This window comes from Haliaeetus leucocephalus, unplaced genomic scaffold (assembly GCF_000737465.1).
Source record: "Haliaeetus leucocephalus isolate CR32 unplaced genomic scaffold, Haliaeetus_leucocephalus-4.0 Scaffold3, whole genome shotgun sequence".
Classification (NCBI taxonomy): Eukaryota; Metazoa; Chordata; class Aves; order Accipitriformes; family Accipitridae; genus Haliaeetus; species Haliaeetus leucocephalus.
The window spans coordinates 2,771,333-2,791,609 of NW_010972439.1; the positions used below are offsets into that span (position 1 = coordinate 2,771,333).

General features: G+C 42.5%; 1 protein-coding gene across 1 annotated transcript in view; it reads left to right on the forward strand.

The window, feature by feature from the left end:
• The window catches only part of COBL (cordon-bleu WH2 repeat protein), a 111,290-nt gene extending 108,645 nt beyond the window's left edge, over nucleotides 1-2,645 (forward strand). The window contains exons 13-14 of the mRNA XM_010574085.1: nucleotides 56-175; nucleotides 2,313-2,645. Of these exons, the coding sequence (XP_010572387.1) occupies nucleotides 56-175; nucleotides 2,313-2,645 (453 nt within the window). The remainder of the gene's footprint in view (nucleotides 1-55; nucleotides 176-2,312) is intronic.
• The last annotated feature ends 17,632 nt before the right edge of the window (nucleotides 2,646-20,277 follow it).

The following is a 20,277-nucleotide window of genomic DNA, read 5'->3' on the forward strand; positions in this document are numbered from 1 at the left end:
TCCAAACTATCTCTAAGTAAATATGTAATGACAATTTATTCTTTTCATGTTCTAGGTTTCAGACAGTGCACTAAATGGCAGCCAGAGGAAACCCTCATATGTTGAGCCAGAGAATCAGCGCTCAGCCCTGCTAGCAGCAATTAGAGGCCACAGTGGCACCTCAAAGCTGAAAAAGGTAAGAAATCAAGACGGTAAGCCATCTTTTTAAGTGCAGGCTGTTCCTACTGGGTGTTTTGAATAAACCCAGATATGCCACAAACTAAATGTTGTGCCGCAAAGAGAAAAGTTAAGGGGGGAATAGTGTGACACAAGACCTGACCTGACTTACGCAGATAGATAGCGGGTCCGATCCTGTCCTCTGCTGTAAAACTTAACACTTTCAAACGGTGTGCTTTTAGCTGAGAAAGTAGCATGTAGAAATCCAAACAAATTACAGGGAGTGTATATAGAAGACATCAGATTTTCATCATCTTCTTCATTTTCACATTTAGCACTCCTAAAGGAGCATGCAGTTAGATTAATATATTTGCATTACCTACCATATGCATTAAATCCCAGTTACCTGAAAACACACTAGGGCTTCTTCGTGCATGCTGTTTATCTGTTAACATGAGCTGGTGCGTGTAAGTTGTATGCAAGTAACTGGTGTTGAGGGAACATCAGCTTTCACCACAGCAGGATGATTCCTTCAGTCTGAAAGATTTACCTAATCTTTAAAGCATCTCTTATTCCTAATAGCCAAAACCTGCATTGTTCTAGCCTTAGTTTTCACTCAGTTCACTAATCCAGCCAAGGATGTGTATTTGGCAAGTAGGTTCCCATTTCCCTCGTGCAGTGACTCAGGCCATTAGCACATACCCAGATAGCTGGCATTAGATAGAAAGAATCTCTTGTCTGTGTTAGGGAATTACTTTGTCCTTCAAATATCTTACTGCCCTTGCTGCAAGTAGGGTACAGCTTCCTCTGAGCTTGAGAGCAGGCTGCGCTAGGCAGCAGCCATCTTCACACATGCTTGACTGCATTCTGCATTCCTTGGGAATAAATGTAAATTTGTGTAAAAGAGGCTCTGACAATGAAGTGGTGGTGTATTATCACAGAGACTTTTTGGATTACTTTCCCGCAGCAGAGAAGCTTTTGCCATCATTTTGAAGGAAGTTGCCTAGAAACCATATGCTGCTTTTTCATACCATGTCACCTGTGCTAGTTAAAGCACCTTGTTTGTATGTGTACAGGGTGAGATACAGATGTGCTGTGATGAAAGGGCTGTCCCTTTCCTGTTACCTCAAGTGTTCGTGTTTTATCTGACATGGCATTATTCCCATATATGTTTGTGTTTGTGTACAGTGAAGGAGTAGAATACAGGAGCTCTCTGAATGTGGATTATTTGATGGGAGATGAATCCTTTCATTTTTCACTAGAGACGTTTTGTGCCTCAGTTTCTCTCAGAAAGGAATGCTAATGCCTCTGCTTGAAAACCTCCCATTTGGCACATGATACTGAATTTCCTAATAATCGCTAAATCATCGTAATTGCTAACAATTTATCATGATTATTACTAGTGATGTTGTTAACAGCAAAAATACTTGTTGAGACAGTTGACAGAAAAGCTGGCTTAGTCTGAAAGGTTGCCTCCTCTCCCTGCATTCATTTAAAGTAGGATGAGTTTCCAAGCTGGTAATTCGTGCAGAAATTTTGGTTGCAGAAATTTCACAGAAACACGCTTGGAAGAGCAATCAATTGATTTTGTTCTCAGTGCTTTCACATAGTTCTCTCTGGTCCTATTTTATTTTATTTTATTTTAGTATGGCTGAAAACTTGAGGTTTAATGACTTTTTTTTCAATGAAGCCATGTCTGAGAGCTCAGATCTAGAAGAGCCTGCCTGTCATCTGAGATTATTTCTGTGCAGCCCAGACTGCAAAAAGTAACGAGATTCCTGGGTGGCTACTGCAGCCTTAATATATCTTCCTGATTCCAAAACCCTTGTGGTCATTTCCAAATGAATATCAAGTCCAACTCTTTCTCTTACCTTATGTGCCAAGAAGAGTTACAGGATGCTGGAGCTTGCAGTAAATAAAGATTTCGTTTCTGAGACAGAGTCAATGCCAAATCCTTTATTCTGGTAATCAGCCCAGCTGAGTGATGTGAGTGAGTAGTAACAGATGTTCAACCCCATGAGCAAACAAAAGTTCTATGTGTTTTACATCATTCAAGCAAAGTGAAATCGGGGTACTGAAAGTGCATCAAATGTCAAATAATTACAGTTTAGTCATGCTTGATATTAATCACCTTCTTTCAACTGCATCATGAGCAGATCTCCTCCGTGGCCTCCGAAGAGCTGCAGAGTTTTAGGAACACAGAGCTGTCCTTGCAGAAGGCAGCAGACCCTCAGGAAGAGCGGCTTTGTATCCCACCCGCCCCTGCCCAGCCGCCACCACCACCTCCCACTCAGCTGGCAGCAGCAGCTCCAAGATTCTCTGCCACGGCTACAGGTAACCCTGGGGAGGCAAGGCAAGCCCTATTGGAGGCCATTCGCTCTGGTGCCGGAGCAGCAAAGTTGAAAAAGGTAAGTGTACTTTTATATTTTATCGTGGATGAAACAACCTATGCTTGCTGGGTTTTGAGAGCCATTTATAAGCTGCTCTAGCCACACATTTCTTTCTTCCATCAGAAGAAGGTACATGCACTCTTTTCTCTAAGTGAATCAAAGATCAGAACGTATTTCAAACCTTTGAACAGCTATCAAAACATATTATTAAGACTAAAACACACCTGTGCATATATGCAGTGTATGAATAGTCAATACTTTTTTTTAAAGAGAACATCAAGAGCATGAATATCATTTCAGAAAGCATTTTCATGCCCCTTTCATTCTTGTGAATCTGAGATAACACTGAATGTCCTTTAGACAGGGTGAACCTAAGAAAGATCAGATAGGAGACCCTGAAGCAAATTTAGAAATAAGTATTCTCTCCTAATTTCAGTAGTGTGTCCTAGACCTTGATTCCCAACACTTACACCTTGGTCGCACGTGCTGAGAGCTGTCAGTAAAACTGTGGGATCATTTTAATGTCTACCTGAACTTTATTAACTGGATGATGTGTGTTTCACTTCTGTGGCCAGCTGTGGGTCAGTCAGCTCCCAGATGGCTAAACGCTCAGTTGCCCGGGTGTGATTTTTGGAGTAACTTCACTTATCTCTTTGATCAAAAATTATTCTTCCTAACCTCGAGTTATACTGCATTTCTTGGTAAAGAGAAGCAGATCAATTGGCCTTAGTGGAGTCATCCCAATATCACACTGCAGTATCCAAGAACAGACTTTGATCCAAGGACTTTAGGGAATGTACAAAAGCAGATGTAGTTTTCCCAACACGTGATTTAGCCGATGCCAACCATAAATGTGTAAATAGGCTTTAACCTTGCTTACTTGTCCCCTTTAAAATACTTCAAAAAATACAATCCAATTTTAACATTAAAAAATAGCCAAAAAAATCTTGTTTCTGATAAACCAGAAATTCCACAGAATCTTACAAATGGCACAAACAAATCAGTGTTTCAGTGAACTTTACACCAGCATGCAAACAGAAATCTGGATGTGCAGTTATTTTGCATGTGAAAAATTACATATGTATTATACATACTATTATGAGGAGTGGCTGAGGTGACTTGGTTTGTTCAGCTTGGAGAAGAGAAGGCTGCGGGGTGACCTCATCCCAGTCCACACCTTCCTCAAGGGGGGCAGCGCAGGGGGAGATGCTGATCTCCTGTCGCTGGTCACCAGCGACAGGACACAAGGAAACGGAATGAAACTGTGTCAGGGGAAGTTCAGATGGGATGTTAGGAAAAGGTTCTTCACTGAGAGGGTGGTTGGTCACTGGAACAGTCTCCCCTGGGAAGTAGACAAGGCACCAAGCCTGTCAGAGTTCAATGAGCATGTGGACAACGCTCTTAGTCCTATGGTTTAGTTTTAGGTAGTTCTGCAATGAGCAGGGAGTTGGACTCGATGATCCTTATGGGTCCCCTCCAACTTGAGAGACTCTGTGATTCTATGAAGAAATAACACTCCAGATCAGGCCGTTATTTCCCCACTTCGCCAATTTACAGAAAAAAACCAGGATTTGGACGTTCAAGAATACTTCATGCAGTTGTTTTCTAGATCTTTCCAAATTCCTTTTTCTTCCAACTACATTACTCTTGCAGAAGTCTCCGAGGGGACCCGTAGCTCTACTCATTAAAACAAGTCTTTATCATATCCTTGGGGATTTATTTCAAAACAGTTGGACAGCAAGTGCAGGCCATGAAAGTAAGCGGGATATACTGCTGCATTCTGCTAAATGCTGTGCCTGTCTTTCATTTTCAAGAGGGGGTAATTTTTGGTAGTTTTGACATTGAAATGACGGAAGAGTACATCTCTCATTATATAGGTCCTTTATGAAACTAAAAGAGAGCAGTGTTTTGTCCAAGACAGAGTATATGATTTTCTTATTACTGTGCTGTCCTTGCAGGTATTGGATATGCAAGCTAAGTCTTGTATGTGCCAAAGACATTGTATCACTTTGACATCTGAGATCTCATGCCCTTGATAACTGATGAAAGTAAAAATGTTGTCAGGTTTCTCAAAGACTCTATCCAGTGCGTATTAATACCTCTTCTAGCTTGCTGCATTAAATGAAAGTCGAATTCTGATCCTTCCCTGCAGTTGGACAACTTGTGGCAGCAAAAGTTGAACCTGTAGAGGAGAGAGCATACATGATAGCTGCGTATCAGGGTTTTTTTCTTTTACAGCTGAAGAATGTGTCTCCAAGGAACACTGAGTTTTTTGTAGACAGTGGCTGGCAGGTGGTTTTGTGCCAGGGCTGAAGCAAACTTTTTTCTTTGTTTTGCCTCCTCTGTCAAAGATCTATGATGTTGTGATTTGGAGAGGTGAGCACAGAGCCGGTTTTGGCTTTGCTTTCTAGAAGATTTTGGTGGCAGCAGCTAGAGAGCAGAGTAGGTAGTTCAGTTCAGTAATTGCATCTGTTTCTCTTCCATTGTCTTCTCAAAGTTTTCTGCGACAAGGGCTTCTGATGGTGAAGTCATTTATTTAGCTAGTATTGTGGGGAACTGGGAAGAATCTGCATTGCTTAGTTATGTATGACTCAGTTTGTGCTTATTTATGAGGGGTTATTTGCAGTGGAAGTAGATCAAACAGGGCTGTTGGGAACCAAACGTAAAAAGCAACCAATTGCCTAGATAAGGAGCATCCCAACAAACATTTGAGCTCTATTAATATCTGTGAAAAGGCAACTCCTCCACTCCACCCCTGATTACACAGCTGTTTGCTAAAGTCATGAACTTTAAGGTTAAAAGATCCACTGGGCAGGAAGGGAGGAGAGAAATTGCTGCAGCCTGACCTTGCCTTGCTGAGAGTCAGGGTCTGCACGACATAGGCTGTAATTGGGTCGGCCAAAACAAACCAGAGCAAAAACAGGTAGCTGAGGGGAGTGCCAAGTATAGGTAAAACAGTATGCACATAGGTCTCCTGGCTGTTCTTTAATCCATTTCTTGGAGTACCGTGCCTGCTTTGGTAAATAAATCATACTTTGTTTTGAAGAAACAGCTTCTGTTTTATTGCACACTCTTGCTGTCCACAGACTCCCGAAGGAAAATTCTTGTGGGTGCCAAGCCCAGTTGGGCTTGCTCAGTAAAATGGTTCATCCCCAGCGCAGTGCAGTTCAGTTCAAAGAGCTGCCAGAAAGTGGTTACCCCACAGATCCTACCCAAAGGGAACGGAGACGCAGACCTGTTACTGGAAAAGGATGAACTTACCAAACTGGAAAAGACCTGACAACATGCAGGAAGTAACCTTTTTCTTCAGTTTTCCAAAGGGTCTGTTGAGGAAGCTGGCGGGTGCTTAACGCCTCCAAAGTCTAGCAGCAAGTCAGGGAGACGGCACCAAGTAAAGCCACCAGCCGGGGTGGCTGACCTAGTGCCAGCCACTGGTGGCTCGTTGTCTTGAGAAATGGATGTGTCTCGCTGGTGAGGAGCCTGCTTCCTGGCCACGCGGTCTGCCTCCTGCGCAAAGGGGAACCGGTTGATCTAGGAAATAAACAGCTGATCTGAGACCAAATTTTGGCTAATTCTGGTGAGCAAAACTCAGGTCATAGAGCTGTACCGTTTGAGCTTCTGGTGTTAAGAGTGAACGAGTGTTTTCCTTAAATTGTATCGAGTGACTTTTGTCACAATTTCACATACTTAAGATCTTTTATGTCTAGTTTTTAACTTTCTATCTCGGAACGTGCAAAACGACCTAGCTAGATTTCTGAAATTCTGTATATCGTCATGTGTGTCTGTGTAACTTGCCTTGGGATTTACCATGATTATCTGTGGAAATAAACATAACTACGCATGCAAATAACCGTTAGATATCTAGCTGTAGGTATAGTTGTAGCACAAGCCCATGCAGGATTAAAAATCTTACCCAACAAAGAGAAGCTGTAAAAGTTGCCTTTGCTTATATGCCATTTACTCATTTTAGGTAGAGTTGTACCCAGGGATTTGGTAGAAATGTTGCAGGGGAATGTGCCTGCACGAGGCAAGTCGTATGTCTGAAGAACAGGCTTTTGCTCGTGGTAAACTGATTGCTGTGGACTGCTTTTTAATGGTACGTGCAAGAGAGATTCTACAGATTGCACATTTTCCAACAAAGACTGGAGCTGCATCTAAGCAGCCTTTTCTGTTTGCTTCCTGCGATTTTGAAAATTAATTTGGCTCCATCACAGTACCCACAAGCATTCGTGCCAGTGTTCGGCATTGACATTTAGTCACATGAACTCTTGATACGCGCAGTGTATCATTCTGTTGGTAAAGGAGCCAGGCAAGGTGATTACTGCAGCCATTACAATGAGTCCCTGGTATACGCTGGGATAATTTGAAGTTGGTTGCCAACAAGTAATGCATCGATCTGAATTATGGCACGTTGAGTATCTTCCAGGAAGCATGGCCTGGTTCCATACCTTTATGTCAAGCAGTGGACTATTCTTCTCACATAATCAGAGATACATAATTGTGAATGAAGAAATACTGTTTCATATCATCAATGTGTGTGGGTGCAACGACAGATTACAAACTCAAAGCCACAGTTGATGTTGGCTTTGGTATGCTGGAAATGGGGCAGGAGGCCCCACTAAAAGGTTGGCCAATCTTGATATACCAGTAGTCAAATGAGCCTATAAAGTGATTCTAGTTCCCATGCACAGTGAGAGGCAGTTGTTTGCATGCTGTTACTCTGTTTGAATCGAAAGATAAAATTTAATTTGAACTCTTCACCTTGCTAATAATTTATACTGTGACCTATTTTTTCCCTCAAGAATAAAGCTTCTGCCATGGATACTAAGGCCAAAATGGGAGATTTAGACTCGATCAAATACATTATTCCCGTTTAGCTTTTGTGGTGACCTTAACATATATCTCTCTGATAGAATCAAAGCTCAGTAACTTTGATTTTGGAAGAGCACCCTAGCATATGTATTCAAAATAAAGCATATGCTTAGATGTCCTGAGGACTAGGAAGGAAGATACGCATTTGTTTAAGTATTTTCCTGAATCAAAGCCTTTGGGAGTTTCCTTCATTCAATCAGGAAGCAAAGTGCTCATCAATTGATTTTTATGACCAGTGACAGCTAACCGATACTGAACAGATTTGGACAGTCAGATATCGCATACTCGCAGCCTGGGTTTCTCTTCATTCCACAAAATGAAGGAAGTTCACAGAAAAATGCATCACCTATGTTCCAGTAATCGTATAATTGCAACTGTAATACCTAAGGATGTACGAGGTGTGGGGTTTTTAGGGAAGGATAACACCTTTCAGTAGACCGACTGATACAGCCAGAAGAAAGCAGGTAGGCTTTAAGTAGTCTCAAGGAGCTGGTGAAGAGACCAGGCTTGAAAACAGCCCCACAGGAGAATGTTTGCTTAACAATGTCAACAGGTGGAGGTTTAAAAATATCTTGAATGATCATGTGCTTTTCTTTGTTATAGGTCCCTCTGCTCGTTTGAATCATGTCTAAAGAACAGGTAATTGGAAAATCTAACCCCGTATGCACCCACAATCATCATTCAAGGTCTGAAGTGGCAGAAAACATCAAGAAGTTTAGTTGATTCTCTTGTCTGCGAGCCAAAATAAGTTGTAGTTAATTTTCTGTGTGTTCCTGTATAATGGTTCTAAGGGGAAAATATGTTGCTCTGCTGTAAAGCTTCTGTGCCAAGGAATTGTGTTTTGCCTCTGAATATTTAAGGTTGCCAATAAACTATTCTTGTTGGCAGGTTAATAAGAATATAAACACTGTGCAGTCCTGTGTTAATACTTAATTGTGTTTATGGGCAAAATTAAAAGACTTTGCTAGCTATCTGAAAAGTAATACTCATTTCAAGTTGTTAAAAATATGTAACTATTTCAAACTATTTACTCGCTTCTTATTTGATTTGGAAAAGGGCTGTAAGCGATTAGGGTGAAAACCAGAATAAAGATCCATAAAAAACAATCACAAGAAAAAAGTTATGGTACATTAGGAAGAACCTAAATTCCATATGCTGGAGTCATTGGTTTTTAAAATTAGATGGACTTTATATCTCTGGTGGAGCTCTGAGAAGGCAGGCAATCAATAATGAATGTGAGACAGTGTCTATTGAAGAGTTACTTATGGGATATGACGTATAGAATGCTAATATGCAGAGATGTACTGAACCCTAGTAACATTCATGGCATTTTAAAAATACAGAGACACCTTAAAGGATCTCTATTTGCAGCAGACTGTGAAGGTTATAAATAAGATTCAGAGTACTGCGTAGAGGTCCAAGATTTCAAATATATTTCTGCACTGCAAAATGAAGTGAAGCTGGTTTGTATCAGTAACCAGGACTTGTCATCTCTTGTTCAGGTCACGCATAAGTTGGCCCTTTGTTTCCAATTTGTATGGCTGTTGTATGTTGTCTCACAGGTATTTATAACAGCATCTTTTTCAAATGTTAACTACTTTGGTAGTTGTTGTTGTACATATTTTGAAAATATTTCATTAAATTGATTAACTTAAAAAGGACAAATGAAAATGCTGTTTCACATTTCCTATATTGTAATGAGACTGAAGAAGAGGAAGTTTGTACATTTACGTTTTTATAATCACAGACCAGAGTGGTGGCAGATTCTTTTTTTTTGGAGCTGAAATTTAAAATGTATAGCTATGTAATGTTGAAAGCACGAGAATATATAGCCATCTGCATTTAATGTGACTATGTATTATGTATTGTAAAATACCGATGTCTGTTAGTGCCACAAATAAAAGCGAAGTCAAAACCTGACATGGCTTGAAAGACTCTTTTTGCCAAATGTTTTCTATTTACAGAAAGAACTTAGAACTAGAGATGGACTTAAGCAAACCAGTACACTGTGTTTGATGTCTCAGGTCTAATGTAAAATGTCTCAAGCCAGGAAAGAGCTCACAACTAATAATCTAGGAACACAGCAGAAATCACCAACTAGAATCAAGATGTCAGAGCTATATACATTTTGATAATAATGGAGTACTGATAATGATCCATTTCCTCATTAGGGAAGCTAATATATTCAGCATTAAGGTGCTCTTGTCACTCCCTAGGATAAATAAGATTACCTTTGTTGACTGATTAGCCTTCTTTTGCCTTAAAAGTCTTCTCAGTGTGCTTTAGGTCAGAAATAGTAACATGTTAAAAATGCTATCACAGGAAAGGATTTGGTCACTCCTAAGCTTGAATGCTGCAGATAATCCCACCAGCAGCAAATACAGCTTCCTTCGTTAGGTGCTGTAAGACAAAATTCAGCGCAGGTCTCCTTCTTCTTGTTCTGAGTGTTGCCTGAAGGCCCTGGGTCTGTAGCCTCTCCTTACTAAGGCTCCTTTAGTGTAGTAAGTTGTATGGGCACTTACTTTTCAGTGTAAGGGATCCAAAACTGGATTTTGAGTTAATCAGATTCTCCAGGCTTTGCAGTGCAAAGGTTCTGGTTCTGGGTGCTTGACACTGTATAGAACTAAAGTTTACAAAAGAGTTATTCATGGATAAACTTCTGAGTATTGAATTCCCATGGGTAAAAACTGTAAGAACAGCTGCAAGATGAGATGTCACCTTCACTGCGACAGCAAAAAAATTACGAAAAATCCTGCTGGCTCAGTCACAGCTTGAGCTAAAAATGGAGGGGGAGTTCAGCTGTCTACAGTAGGAAGCTAGACTGGGTGTTCGTTCCCTTCTCTTGTTAATGGGAGTTGTGTGTGCTCTTATATTGTCATCCAGGTGCTGTTGAATTCCTGGTAGCAGCTTAATTTAACCCTAGGTGGATGGAAATTTTACTATAAACCCATTTATAATGAAGTCTGATTATAGGTATGACCCTTCCATATAATAACTTTCTATGAATGCTTTTAGTAGTCTTCATTTGGGAAGTAATCATGCATCAGCATTTTGGTGTCTATCAGGTAAGCACATTTGAAGCTCTTCACCCCCTCATCCCTTCTTTTACCCTGCTTCACAGCTCGGAAACTGGGTTCTTACTGGATGAAACTAATTCAGGAGATGCGCTCCAGCACAAGTTGGCGTTCAGTCCGTGGAACCAGGCTGGAGCTCATCCCGAGTTAAAAGAAAAACCCCAAAATGTGTCTGCTGAAGACATCGTGTCCTCAGCACCGAGTATTTTCATCTGTATAGCTGCTTGTATCGGTCCACACTGTTCGGTAGTGCAGACACAGCCTATGTCTAGAGGTATACGTGTCACCCAGGTTAGTCCCTGACCTGTCTTTTGTAACGCTTGTAGCTGGACAATCCGCGGGCTGGTTTCTTTTTGAAGGACTGAAAGAAGGATAGTGAGCTCCTCTTCTCCCCAGTGTATCTCTCAGTCTAGGTTTTTCCCACATACTCTGACCTCAGTTCAGCCAGAGGGAAGAGTCTGATACATGCCCGATTCACCTGGTCCTGTGTCTTGTCTTTTTGGGTAAGATGTTGAAATGAGGTGAAAAATGGTATCACCAGGGAAATTGAATGGAGAATTTGGATTTGGTACCTTTATTCCTTGTACAGGTATAAATCAATGTTCAGGGCTTAGAGAAATCTAGTCTCCTGTCTCAAATAAAATTTGTAGGTCTCCCCTTTTTTACATGTTTTTATTAACTTTTTTTTTACTGAGCTCAGAGTATTACTCAACCATAAAGCCAGCGTTAAATCGCTCTGATTAGATATTTAATTTTAAATAATACTGGCTGTCTGCATGAGCTATTTGACTTACAGAACTTCATTATAGATTCTTTTTTTCTTGTACAGACAGCCTGCTAATGTTGGTCCTGCAAAGTGTTGGACCAAAAGACCTTTTGACATGCACATCAATCTACAGAGTTCTGAACGTGGCAGGATTCAACTTCCCCAGCTCATACAAGTGATTTGCACAATTTATGCTACATTTACCACAGCCAAAAATTGGCACTTCGTAAGCGTGTAGGAAAAAAGAAGAGAATGAGAGACGCATTTATGAAACGATGGAAAATGCCACCCGGAGATAGTGTACGATGTTTTCCCTCTAACCTCTCCAGAAAAGAAAGAAGCAGTTCTGTTGTTCGGTGCTGCTTAGCATTAAGCACGTGGTTTAATTTAAATGCGAAGATTTGCACAAATCTTGATTTGAGTCAGTTTGAATGAAATGTTCATAAATTGGTTCTTCATTGGTGCAATGGGAAAAGTAGTTGTCTTCTACAACAGTTAATTAGCAGCTTTTACACATTTAGAATATTTATTTGTGTACTGTTTCTCTACTTATCTCTAATCCTCTGTTGAGTTACATGTGCGTTATGTGTGCCAATGTGCTTTGCCTCTGAGACCTGTTAAGATTTATGAGACTATTCCTATTCTTACTCCATTTGTTGCTGTTGAGCACACACAATAAAATACGCTATACCCCTGCTATAGCTGTAGCTGCCATAATGGTTGCATTTCCCCACTTGCAGAAAATGACCTTTGCAATGACAGAGTTCATTTTTTAAAGATAAAATGAAACAAAGACATTCCTGATTTTTCAGTAATTTTCACCTGGATTTGGTGCAACATTGTTCCGATCCGCTGTTCTTTTTTTTTTTTTGCTGAGTAGGGTGTGGAGTTTGATTCATTGCTGATGTCTTCATTTGGCTGGAGAAAGTTTCCATGCAGTTGGAATTCCCAGGGTTGTTCATCAAAGTATGCTAAGATGGATGAACCTTTCTAAGAGCAAAAAGGTACTTCTTTTTTTCGTCATTGTTACTAAATATTATGAAGTATTTGTTAAATTTGGTTAAGTACTAACAGGCTACATGATGATGCACCAGATATAAAAGTCACTCTCCTGTGTTTGTCTACCAATTTGAGGATTTTTTGGTTCTTGTTTAAACAGTTTTCTGATGTGTTGCAATATTGAAGACTCTTTAAAAAGAGAGATAAAATAGAACTACTTAACAGGAATATTGTGTTTTTCACACTTAAGGAGTTTAAGAACAAGCTCACTTCCACTGTCTGTTCCCTCCCATCACTCACTCCGTATGTACGGGAGCGCACGCACACTTCATCGTTTCAGGAAGTCAGGAATAGTTAAAAATGCATCTTTACTACGGGATCCTTTTCCATTTTTAAAAGCTTTTTTTGTCCTGTAAAATAGGAACTTTCAGAAAGTCAGGGTCTAAGTTTTGACGCAGTCACAACAGCTATACACAGTCCAGTGCTGGAAGCAATGTCAGATCCAGCTCCAGATAACGCTGTCTTCAGCCAATTTCTTTTCCTTTCGCTTTTTTTCTTCTGTAGTTTTTTGTCTACAGACTGATAAAAGCATGTGCATGCCATGTCTCTTTTCTGAGGTCATTATTGTGCTCGAAGCCCTAAAGGTTTCCCCCTGAACAAAGCATAGTGGTGTTGCAGTTGAACATCAGACTGAAAGAGGACATTATTCATACACAAACACCACTGTCCAGTTGGCAATTCAGGAGTTGAAAAAGGAAACCTTATTGAAAGAACAAGACTGTGGAACATCATTGTCTTCTACATCCTAACCTGTGTTTACTGCGATAGGAACAAAGCAAACACAGTGCAAATATGCATGGGTTTCCTTTGTCTCGTTTCATGCATTCAACAGAGGAGTTTCTGTCAGAAGCGCTGGGATCTGTCCCTTGTCGTGCTTGGCACAGGGAACTGGGTCATGACTTGAGGGTTCTGGTTTGGGTGGCACCACTGATGGGTTGCATCACTTTTTTTTTTTTTTTTTTTTTTTCCTTGCAATAAACCGAAATGTGGTTTGATTTAGCCAGTACTCGAGATGGCAAACTGAGTGCTCCCACTACGGCGATGAGCAAAGGCTCCGCGGGTGAATGGACGGCAGTTGAGGTGGAGAGTGATTTGTGATTCAGCCTGTGCGCAGCTACGGTCCACAGATCCCAGTGGCCCGTGCGGTTTCATCTCCTTAAACAGAGGTAATGGTAAAGGGAGAGGGAAATGGATGCGTCTGCCCTCTGACAAAACCTAGGAGTGAGGCACGCGTAACCCAAAGAGCTGCAGCCCTCCCTTCCCCAGCAACACCCCACAGTGCAAACGACGTACAGGAGGCACCTCGGTAAGCAGGAGGTCCACCAAAACCGCCGGTATGTCTGGATTTTGGAAGTCACCAAAGAGACCCCAAGACTGCAGCACAGCTACGTGGTCGGTTAACGTGCTCAAGACCAGACTGGACTCTCCCCGCTGCAGACCCTTGGCTGGTAAAATCCAGCCCCCCGTCCTTCCATCAGCTGCGGTGGTGCGTGTACCCGGCGCGTTCCCTGACGAGCCGACGCTGAGCGCAGAGCAGCGGTTTGGCTGCCTGCACGGTGCCTGTCCCCGCGTTCGTTAGCCTCACTGCTAATGTTCCGGACTCTCCAGCTTATGGAAGGAACTGTCGGAGGCAATCTGCAGATGGCCAGTGCTGCAGAAGTGCAAAGAGCTGTATTTTTATGCGTTGATGAATAATTTAGCAACAATCCTGTGTTATGTAAAATCACCGCTTTACTGCTGCTGGGGCCAGTGTTCGTACAAAGTGTTCTTCTAAGCCCAGTTACACAAGTTAAAGCTTGCTAGTTTTATCCTATGCATCTGTCATTAGAGAGAATTTTTCCAGGTTCAAACCAAGAATCGGAGCAGGTCTTTCATTCCAGGAGAGGGCCGTTCCCCTTCTCATTCTCATTTACAGTCCTGATCATCCTACCTGTTTTCCAAATAGTCGGTTTGGCACTAGGTTGCGTATTAGTGCTGGTTTTCTCCACAGAGAAGGATGCTGCGTAATGTTTTTCCATATAAATGCCATGGCAATCATCCATCCTTGCAGACTTTTGCTTTGTATTAAGGGGCAAGCTAAGACCCATTTCCATGCAGAGTGACCCCCTACCCTGTGGATGAAGCCTGTGCACTGCTGTGGGCAGGGAACACGGAATATGGACGGATTTAGATATATCCTGTTTTGGCTTCGGGTTGGAAATTGTTCCTTTGAGATTCTACCTCTTCTATGCTCAGAGCGGGATTAAAAGGTTAGGGAATGAAAACAAAGAGCAGTATTATTGCCACCCAAAAGCATGCTTGTAAGGGTAAAGTGAGATTGAAAAGCTGTGGTAATTCAACACCAGGATGCATCCAGAAAAGGAGAAACTCACAGGGTTCCTTAAGACTCTGCATCTCAGCTACTGCTTCTGCCGTATTCTACAAGTGTTGCCAAGAGATGCTTAGTTGAAAATGCAAATATGTTCAAGGCTGAAGGATCAAAGAGCAATTAAATTAAAAACTGCTGACAGGTCAATCCTAATAGTCATTTCCATGCTGAAATAAGTCAATAAATCTTAGCTTGCAATAAATCTTACCACATAAAGGTGGGCTTGCATAACAGGAAAATGTAGTAAAATATAGCAATATATTTTATGCAAATGCTTTTTAAAAGTAATGAGTAGCATGTTTTATTCATCTTGTCCTGGCATCAAAGCGGTCAAGAAGACATTGGACTTCTGGAATGGGTTAATCCTTCACAGCAGCGGTATGCTGAGCAGGCAGAATGTCTTCTATTTATATTACTATTTACTTATATTTGTAAATACAAGCCTTAATTGAGCTCCTGAGCCCTGCTGTGTTTGGTACTGTGCAAACACAACGTGAGTGACTGTCCCTGCCCCACAGACCTTTACAAACTAGAAAAGTCAGGAGAGGAGGATGGGAGCAAAGCAGTCGGGTGACTTGCCTGAGGTCACCCAAGATGTTAGTGGCGGAGGCAAAACTGGAGCTCGGGACTCCTGTGTCATACTTTGGCCCTCTTCTCCAAGTCGTGCAGCTTCCTGGCCTATATACTAAATACAGTAAGTACAGGTCAAATAAGAAGAAAACTCACCCGCTCATGGTATGGCTCAAGCTTCAGAGAGGCAGGGAAAGCAGCTGTTCAGCTGGCTTTCATACCAGACACCTTAATGTACCCTTGTGTTTTTATTTGTTCTCCCAAATGCATAAAGTAGGAGATACTGGATAATATTCCTAGGTACTTGTATCTATAACTAGACACATCTCCAGCAAACGCATGATCCAAGAGGCAGTTGGAATCCAGCTGCTAAATTTAAAACAGCTTTTCTGCATGGTAGAAGTTCCCTGATCGTTAAATAGCCTCTATCTCCCTTACGGCTTCCCGCCCACCTGTAGCTGTGCTGCCCACTAGCCCCAGGGGAAGACCCGAGAGGAAAAAGTTCCTGATATTGCCGCTTCAACAGCACCCGAGCGCTTTAACAAGGACCTTTCTATTAGCCCCTGTATAAACACAGGACGGCAGCCCAGGCAGGCAGCTCCGGGTGGAGAGAGCACGGATCGTTTTAAATCATTTGCACGTTCTAAATCATTGGGCACGATCTGCGAAGAGTAGATCTTGTGTTACATGCTGTGCTTGGGAGGCAAAGGAGACTATTTCAGGCTAATAAAATTCCCAACAAGTGACCCGGCACAGGAGAAGTCCTGTTCTCAAGGAAAAGCCTTACATCAGCACAGGCTCACAACTCGCCCTTCTTTTCGCAGTGGAAAGACTGGGGATTTTAATCCCGATTCTAAGACAAGTCAAAAGTTGGTGAGCGCAGTAATTGCACAAGCAAAGAAAGGGCTGGGGGACAGCCTGTACTTCCCCCCACACACACAAACCTGTTTCTTTTTTTTTTTTTTTTTTTTTTGCATTGAATCAGAAGAGCTGTTCTTAGGTTTGTGTGGTCTCCAGCAAGATGCAGTACCTCACCTCCAGAGTGTTTTTCCTGGCGCTAACAGACCGCACAGAGCCCAACCCAGGGTAATAACGTGCTGCATGTTCCCAAACCCGGGAACAAAAGGTGAGGATTTCTTGTTTTTCTCGGGATGCAGATCTCATGTTACATTACTGAGGGTGCAATGTGAATGAGATTTCAAAACTGATTTCAACCAGGTCCCTTCGCGTACCTTTTCCTTTAACCGGAAGAAAGTTTTCCACCGTTACCAAAAATGGGGAAAATGTGCATTTGCTTCATATGCCCAGGACAGGGAATTGTCACCAATAATCAAAGGTGGCGTTAGAAAAAACAGGTTAACTTTCCAGGGGAGGTTTCTCCCAAGAGCAGGTAATGTTATTCTCCACAGCAGCAAACCAGTCCGGCACTGGAGTCTGCCAGCGAAATACCAAAAGGAAGGCGTAAACCTGGTTTCGTAAGAAACACATCCCAGCGCTACCTGACCTGTGCCTAGGAGCAGATTTTATTTTTAAGTGTGTGAGGCAGAATTATCGGAGATGGAGAACCATGAGTCAGACCCGCAAGATCATGAGACCGCTCTCCAGCGTGGTGGGGGTTGCATCTTTCTGTTTTCCAGGGAACAGCTTCTGCCGCCCGGTTCGTTCTGCCCGATTTCTGGAGCTCCTGCGTCTGTCCGTGGGGTGTGGGTGCGAGTGTCCTCTCCCGCCTCGCCCCCCCGGCTGCGGCTGTGCTGCCGCTCCTCGCTCAGCCCCCGTCCCTGCTCGGATCTCCGCACAGGGCATTAACTGCTGCTTAAAAAGGAAAAGAAACGGAATAAGAAGGATTAAAGTACAGCATTCCCTGCGAGCACTGTCGTCACGCCGGGAAGCCTCCCTGCCTGTCAGACGGCCGAGTATTTGACCCACATTTGCCACTGAGCGCGGAAAGGTAGTCCAAGCCAGTGCTCAAAAAATATCCAGCCGGATTACTTATTAGGATGGTTTTTATAGCGTTGAGGGGGAAAAAAGGAGCCTGTCTAAAGTTTTTGCTCAGGCCTGGTCAACTCATAGGTTTTGTGCTGGTGCAGCTATTTCCATTAGAGGTGTGATATTTTTTGCTGAATAAGATAAACCAATATAACCGCTAGTTGGGGACGCTGTTGTGCTGGCACAAGGGTGCTTTATACCAGTACAGCTTACTCGCCTGCTTGTATGGAAATAGAAATTTCGGCATAAATAAGCATCTTTATACTGGTATAACTGTTTCTACCCTAGGGAAATTATACCATTTTTACTATACCAGTGTAGTTCCAATTTCGTGTGCAGCCCAGCCTTCGCAGTGGTACACCTCCTGTGTAGAGGAGCCCTCACGGTGACCAGTGCCTCGCCGTGCCAAAAAGCTGCAGAAAGTCAATGAGATTATTCACGTATTAGTTACTCCACTGGATCAGGCTATCAAAATCTGGTGGAGGAGGAGGAGGGATGCATTTGTTTACTTTTGTTGGCCAGTAAAACAGTCCACATATCTGGCATTGACTGGCAATGGTTTTGCTGGTATCTAGAGGCAGCAGACAGATAAAATGAGAGTGAATTTTTTGTAGCACATTACAACAGGAAGAGTTACTGTTACAATGTGTGCCTAGGTTCGTTTTATGGAAGAATAAAGCCTTGGTTGCAGAAGGATGTCACCGATTGTCTCTCTGCTTTGGAAATGAGCATCTTCCCCTTGCTCACACATGGGTATCTCCAATTCACCTTAGCACAATGTAGAAGCAGAAAGCCATTATCCTGTGAGAGAATAGCCTATTCAGTCGTCATCACTTACAGACAGTATATGCTGAGCAGAAAAAGGAGAAATGCAACTTTAAGGGTAGTCAGCAGTTATGTGAAGCTTTTCACCTTAAAATGCCTTGCAAACTCTAGTTATATTTAAACTCATACCACGGGAGTACGTATGTGCGAGTCTATCTGTGTGGGTGCTCCATCCTTTTCCATGTGCTCTACATAAACATGCAAGGAAGACGGACAGCGCTCGGCGGGTCAGCGGACGTAACTTGAAAACGAGAGGACGGCGCGTAGGCTGTGGTTGGAGAACAGTTGTGGTCCTGGGGGACGGGGGAAGGACACTGTCTCACGGCCTCCGGTCACGCTCAAAAATGGAGTCAGCCTCTCCATTTAGGTGCTAAGAAAGGTACCTTGAAGAATGGGGTGGACATGATTTTTAAATACCTGCTGACAGTGTGGTTACTTATGCTGTTATTGATAGAGTGTGCAAGTTGGTGACCCAAGTCCTTTCCCAGCATATACAGGTTCAGTTTTCCTCTCTTTGCCTTTAATAATTTAGAGGTCGTTTTGGTAATGTGAAAAAGAGATTAATTCACTTGGTGCCCTGATGGCCATTATGAGAAAATCACAAAGTCAGAGCAGTGGCTTGATTTTTATGACTGAATTCTTCTGCAGACACGGGTCTGTTATTCAGCTGCAGAGCATTGTGGCCCTTGAAGCCAAGTTGCGGGGTGAAGGTCACTGCTCTGCCAGTAACCACATTGCAGTTACATGAAGTTTTAATCAGCAAATACTGGGCAAACATAGCTCTGGTACTGTACTGTTAAATATAATGGAATTTGCCCCACAGATGACTGTAGGTCCTTGTTGTTAAATCAGCTCTGCCTATTTACCTTTCAGCTGCAGCTTAAACATGTGAAATGTGTCGTAATCCAGCTTTTCCCACATCAGAGGCTTGAAGAAACCACTTTCCTGTGGCATTGTATATAAAGAGGTAACGTTTCTTCATTTGCCTCACATATCAAAATTCAAGGCAATCATTCATTCGTTCTACATCATAAATAATACATGTACCCAACCAAACACAAAAGGCTGTACTTCTGTCTGCTTTCCCTCCACACTTTAATAAGATCATCTGAATTTCAAGATGAAATGTGCAGTCTCATATTTAAATCATTAGGTCCCTGTGTGGTATTTCATCTCATTTTTGCAAGGTCAGGGTGGCCAACGTGGTCAAAGAAAGAAAGAAGATAAAGACTTTATCAGCAGAACAAATGTAACTGGTTCATGTTGAAGAGGAAATAGGTGACCCGTAGAGGGTAAAGGCTTGCCGGAGATTTGCGAGGGAGCTGTAAATCAGTGGTTTCAGACCACGGCGAGGTGCAGCTCCCCTGTGGTACAGTGTCCCGCTGTAATGAGCCCTCAGCTCCTCTGTTGGCCCTTTCCTGGGTTTCAATGTGTTTTGCTGAAAGGGTATCCAGGTCTTGGGCAGCAGTTGTGATCCTCCTGAACATATCGCTATTATAATAAGGCAGTAATTAACTTAACCCATCTATGGTAGCTTCCCTGGATGTGAAACTGCAGGTATTTATGGTGGGTTCCTGATTCGTAAAGGTGGTGTGGGTAACGTTCGCGAGGCACTTTGTTGGTTAAAGGTGCAAAGTTGTCTTTACTGCCAGAAGATCTCAGCAAGGGCTCGTATAAATGCACTGGGCACAGGAGTATCTAAGTAAATGCTGCAGCTCTTACTAGCTTTAACACAAGCAGGAGCAGGACCTCGATCACAACCCAAAAAAGAGTGAGACAAAAATTTGGCAGGCAAAGTACAATATATTCTCATGTCATCTTTATATAAACATTTGGCCAAAAAAAGGAGGTCACCTATAAATCCAGATAGGCCCAGACAACTGAACTCTAAAGCTAGTTTACAGAAGAGGTTTCCAAAGCCCACATGGCCTTGTATGAGATTAAAAATGGATAAAAATGTTAACCCTGGACCACAAGAACCTGGGCAATACCAGGACCACTCTCAGCAGTGACAGCTTAGGCACAGACTAGCTGCAGAAGTGCATGAATAGAGCGTGGAGAATGGGTAACACTACCAGAAGTGTCATGCCTTGCCCCCTAGTTACACCCACAGTAAATTTTGCCCAGCTAGTTAAGTCTTCTGTGATGCCCAAAGCTGCTCTCCCTCTTCTGTGATGCCCCTTACAGGACCCTTCGGGAAGAAGAGAGATC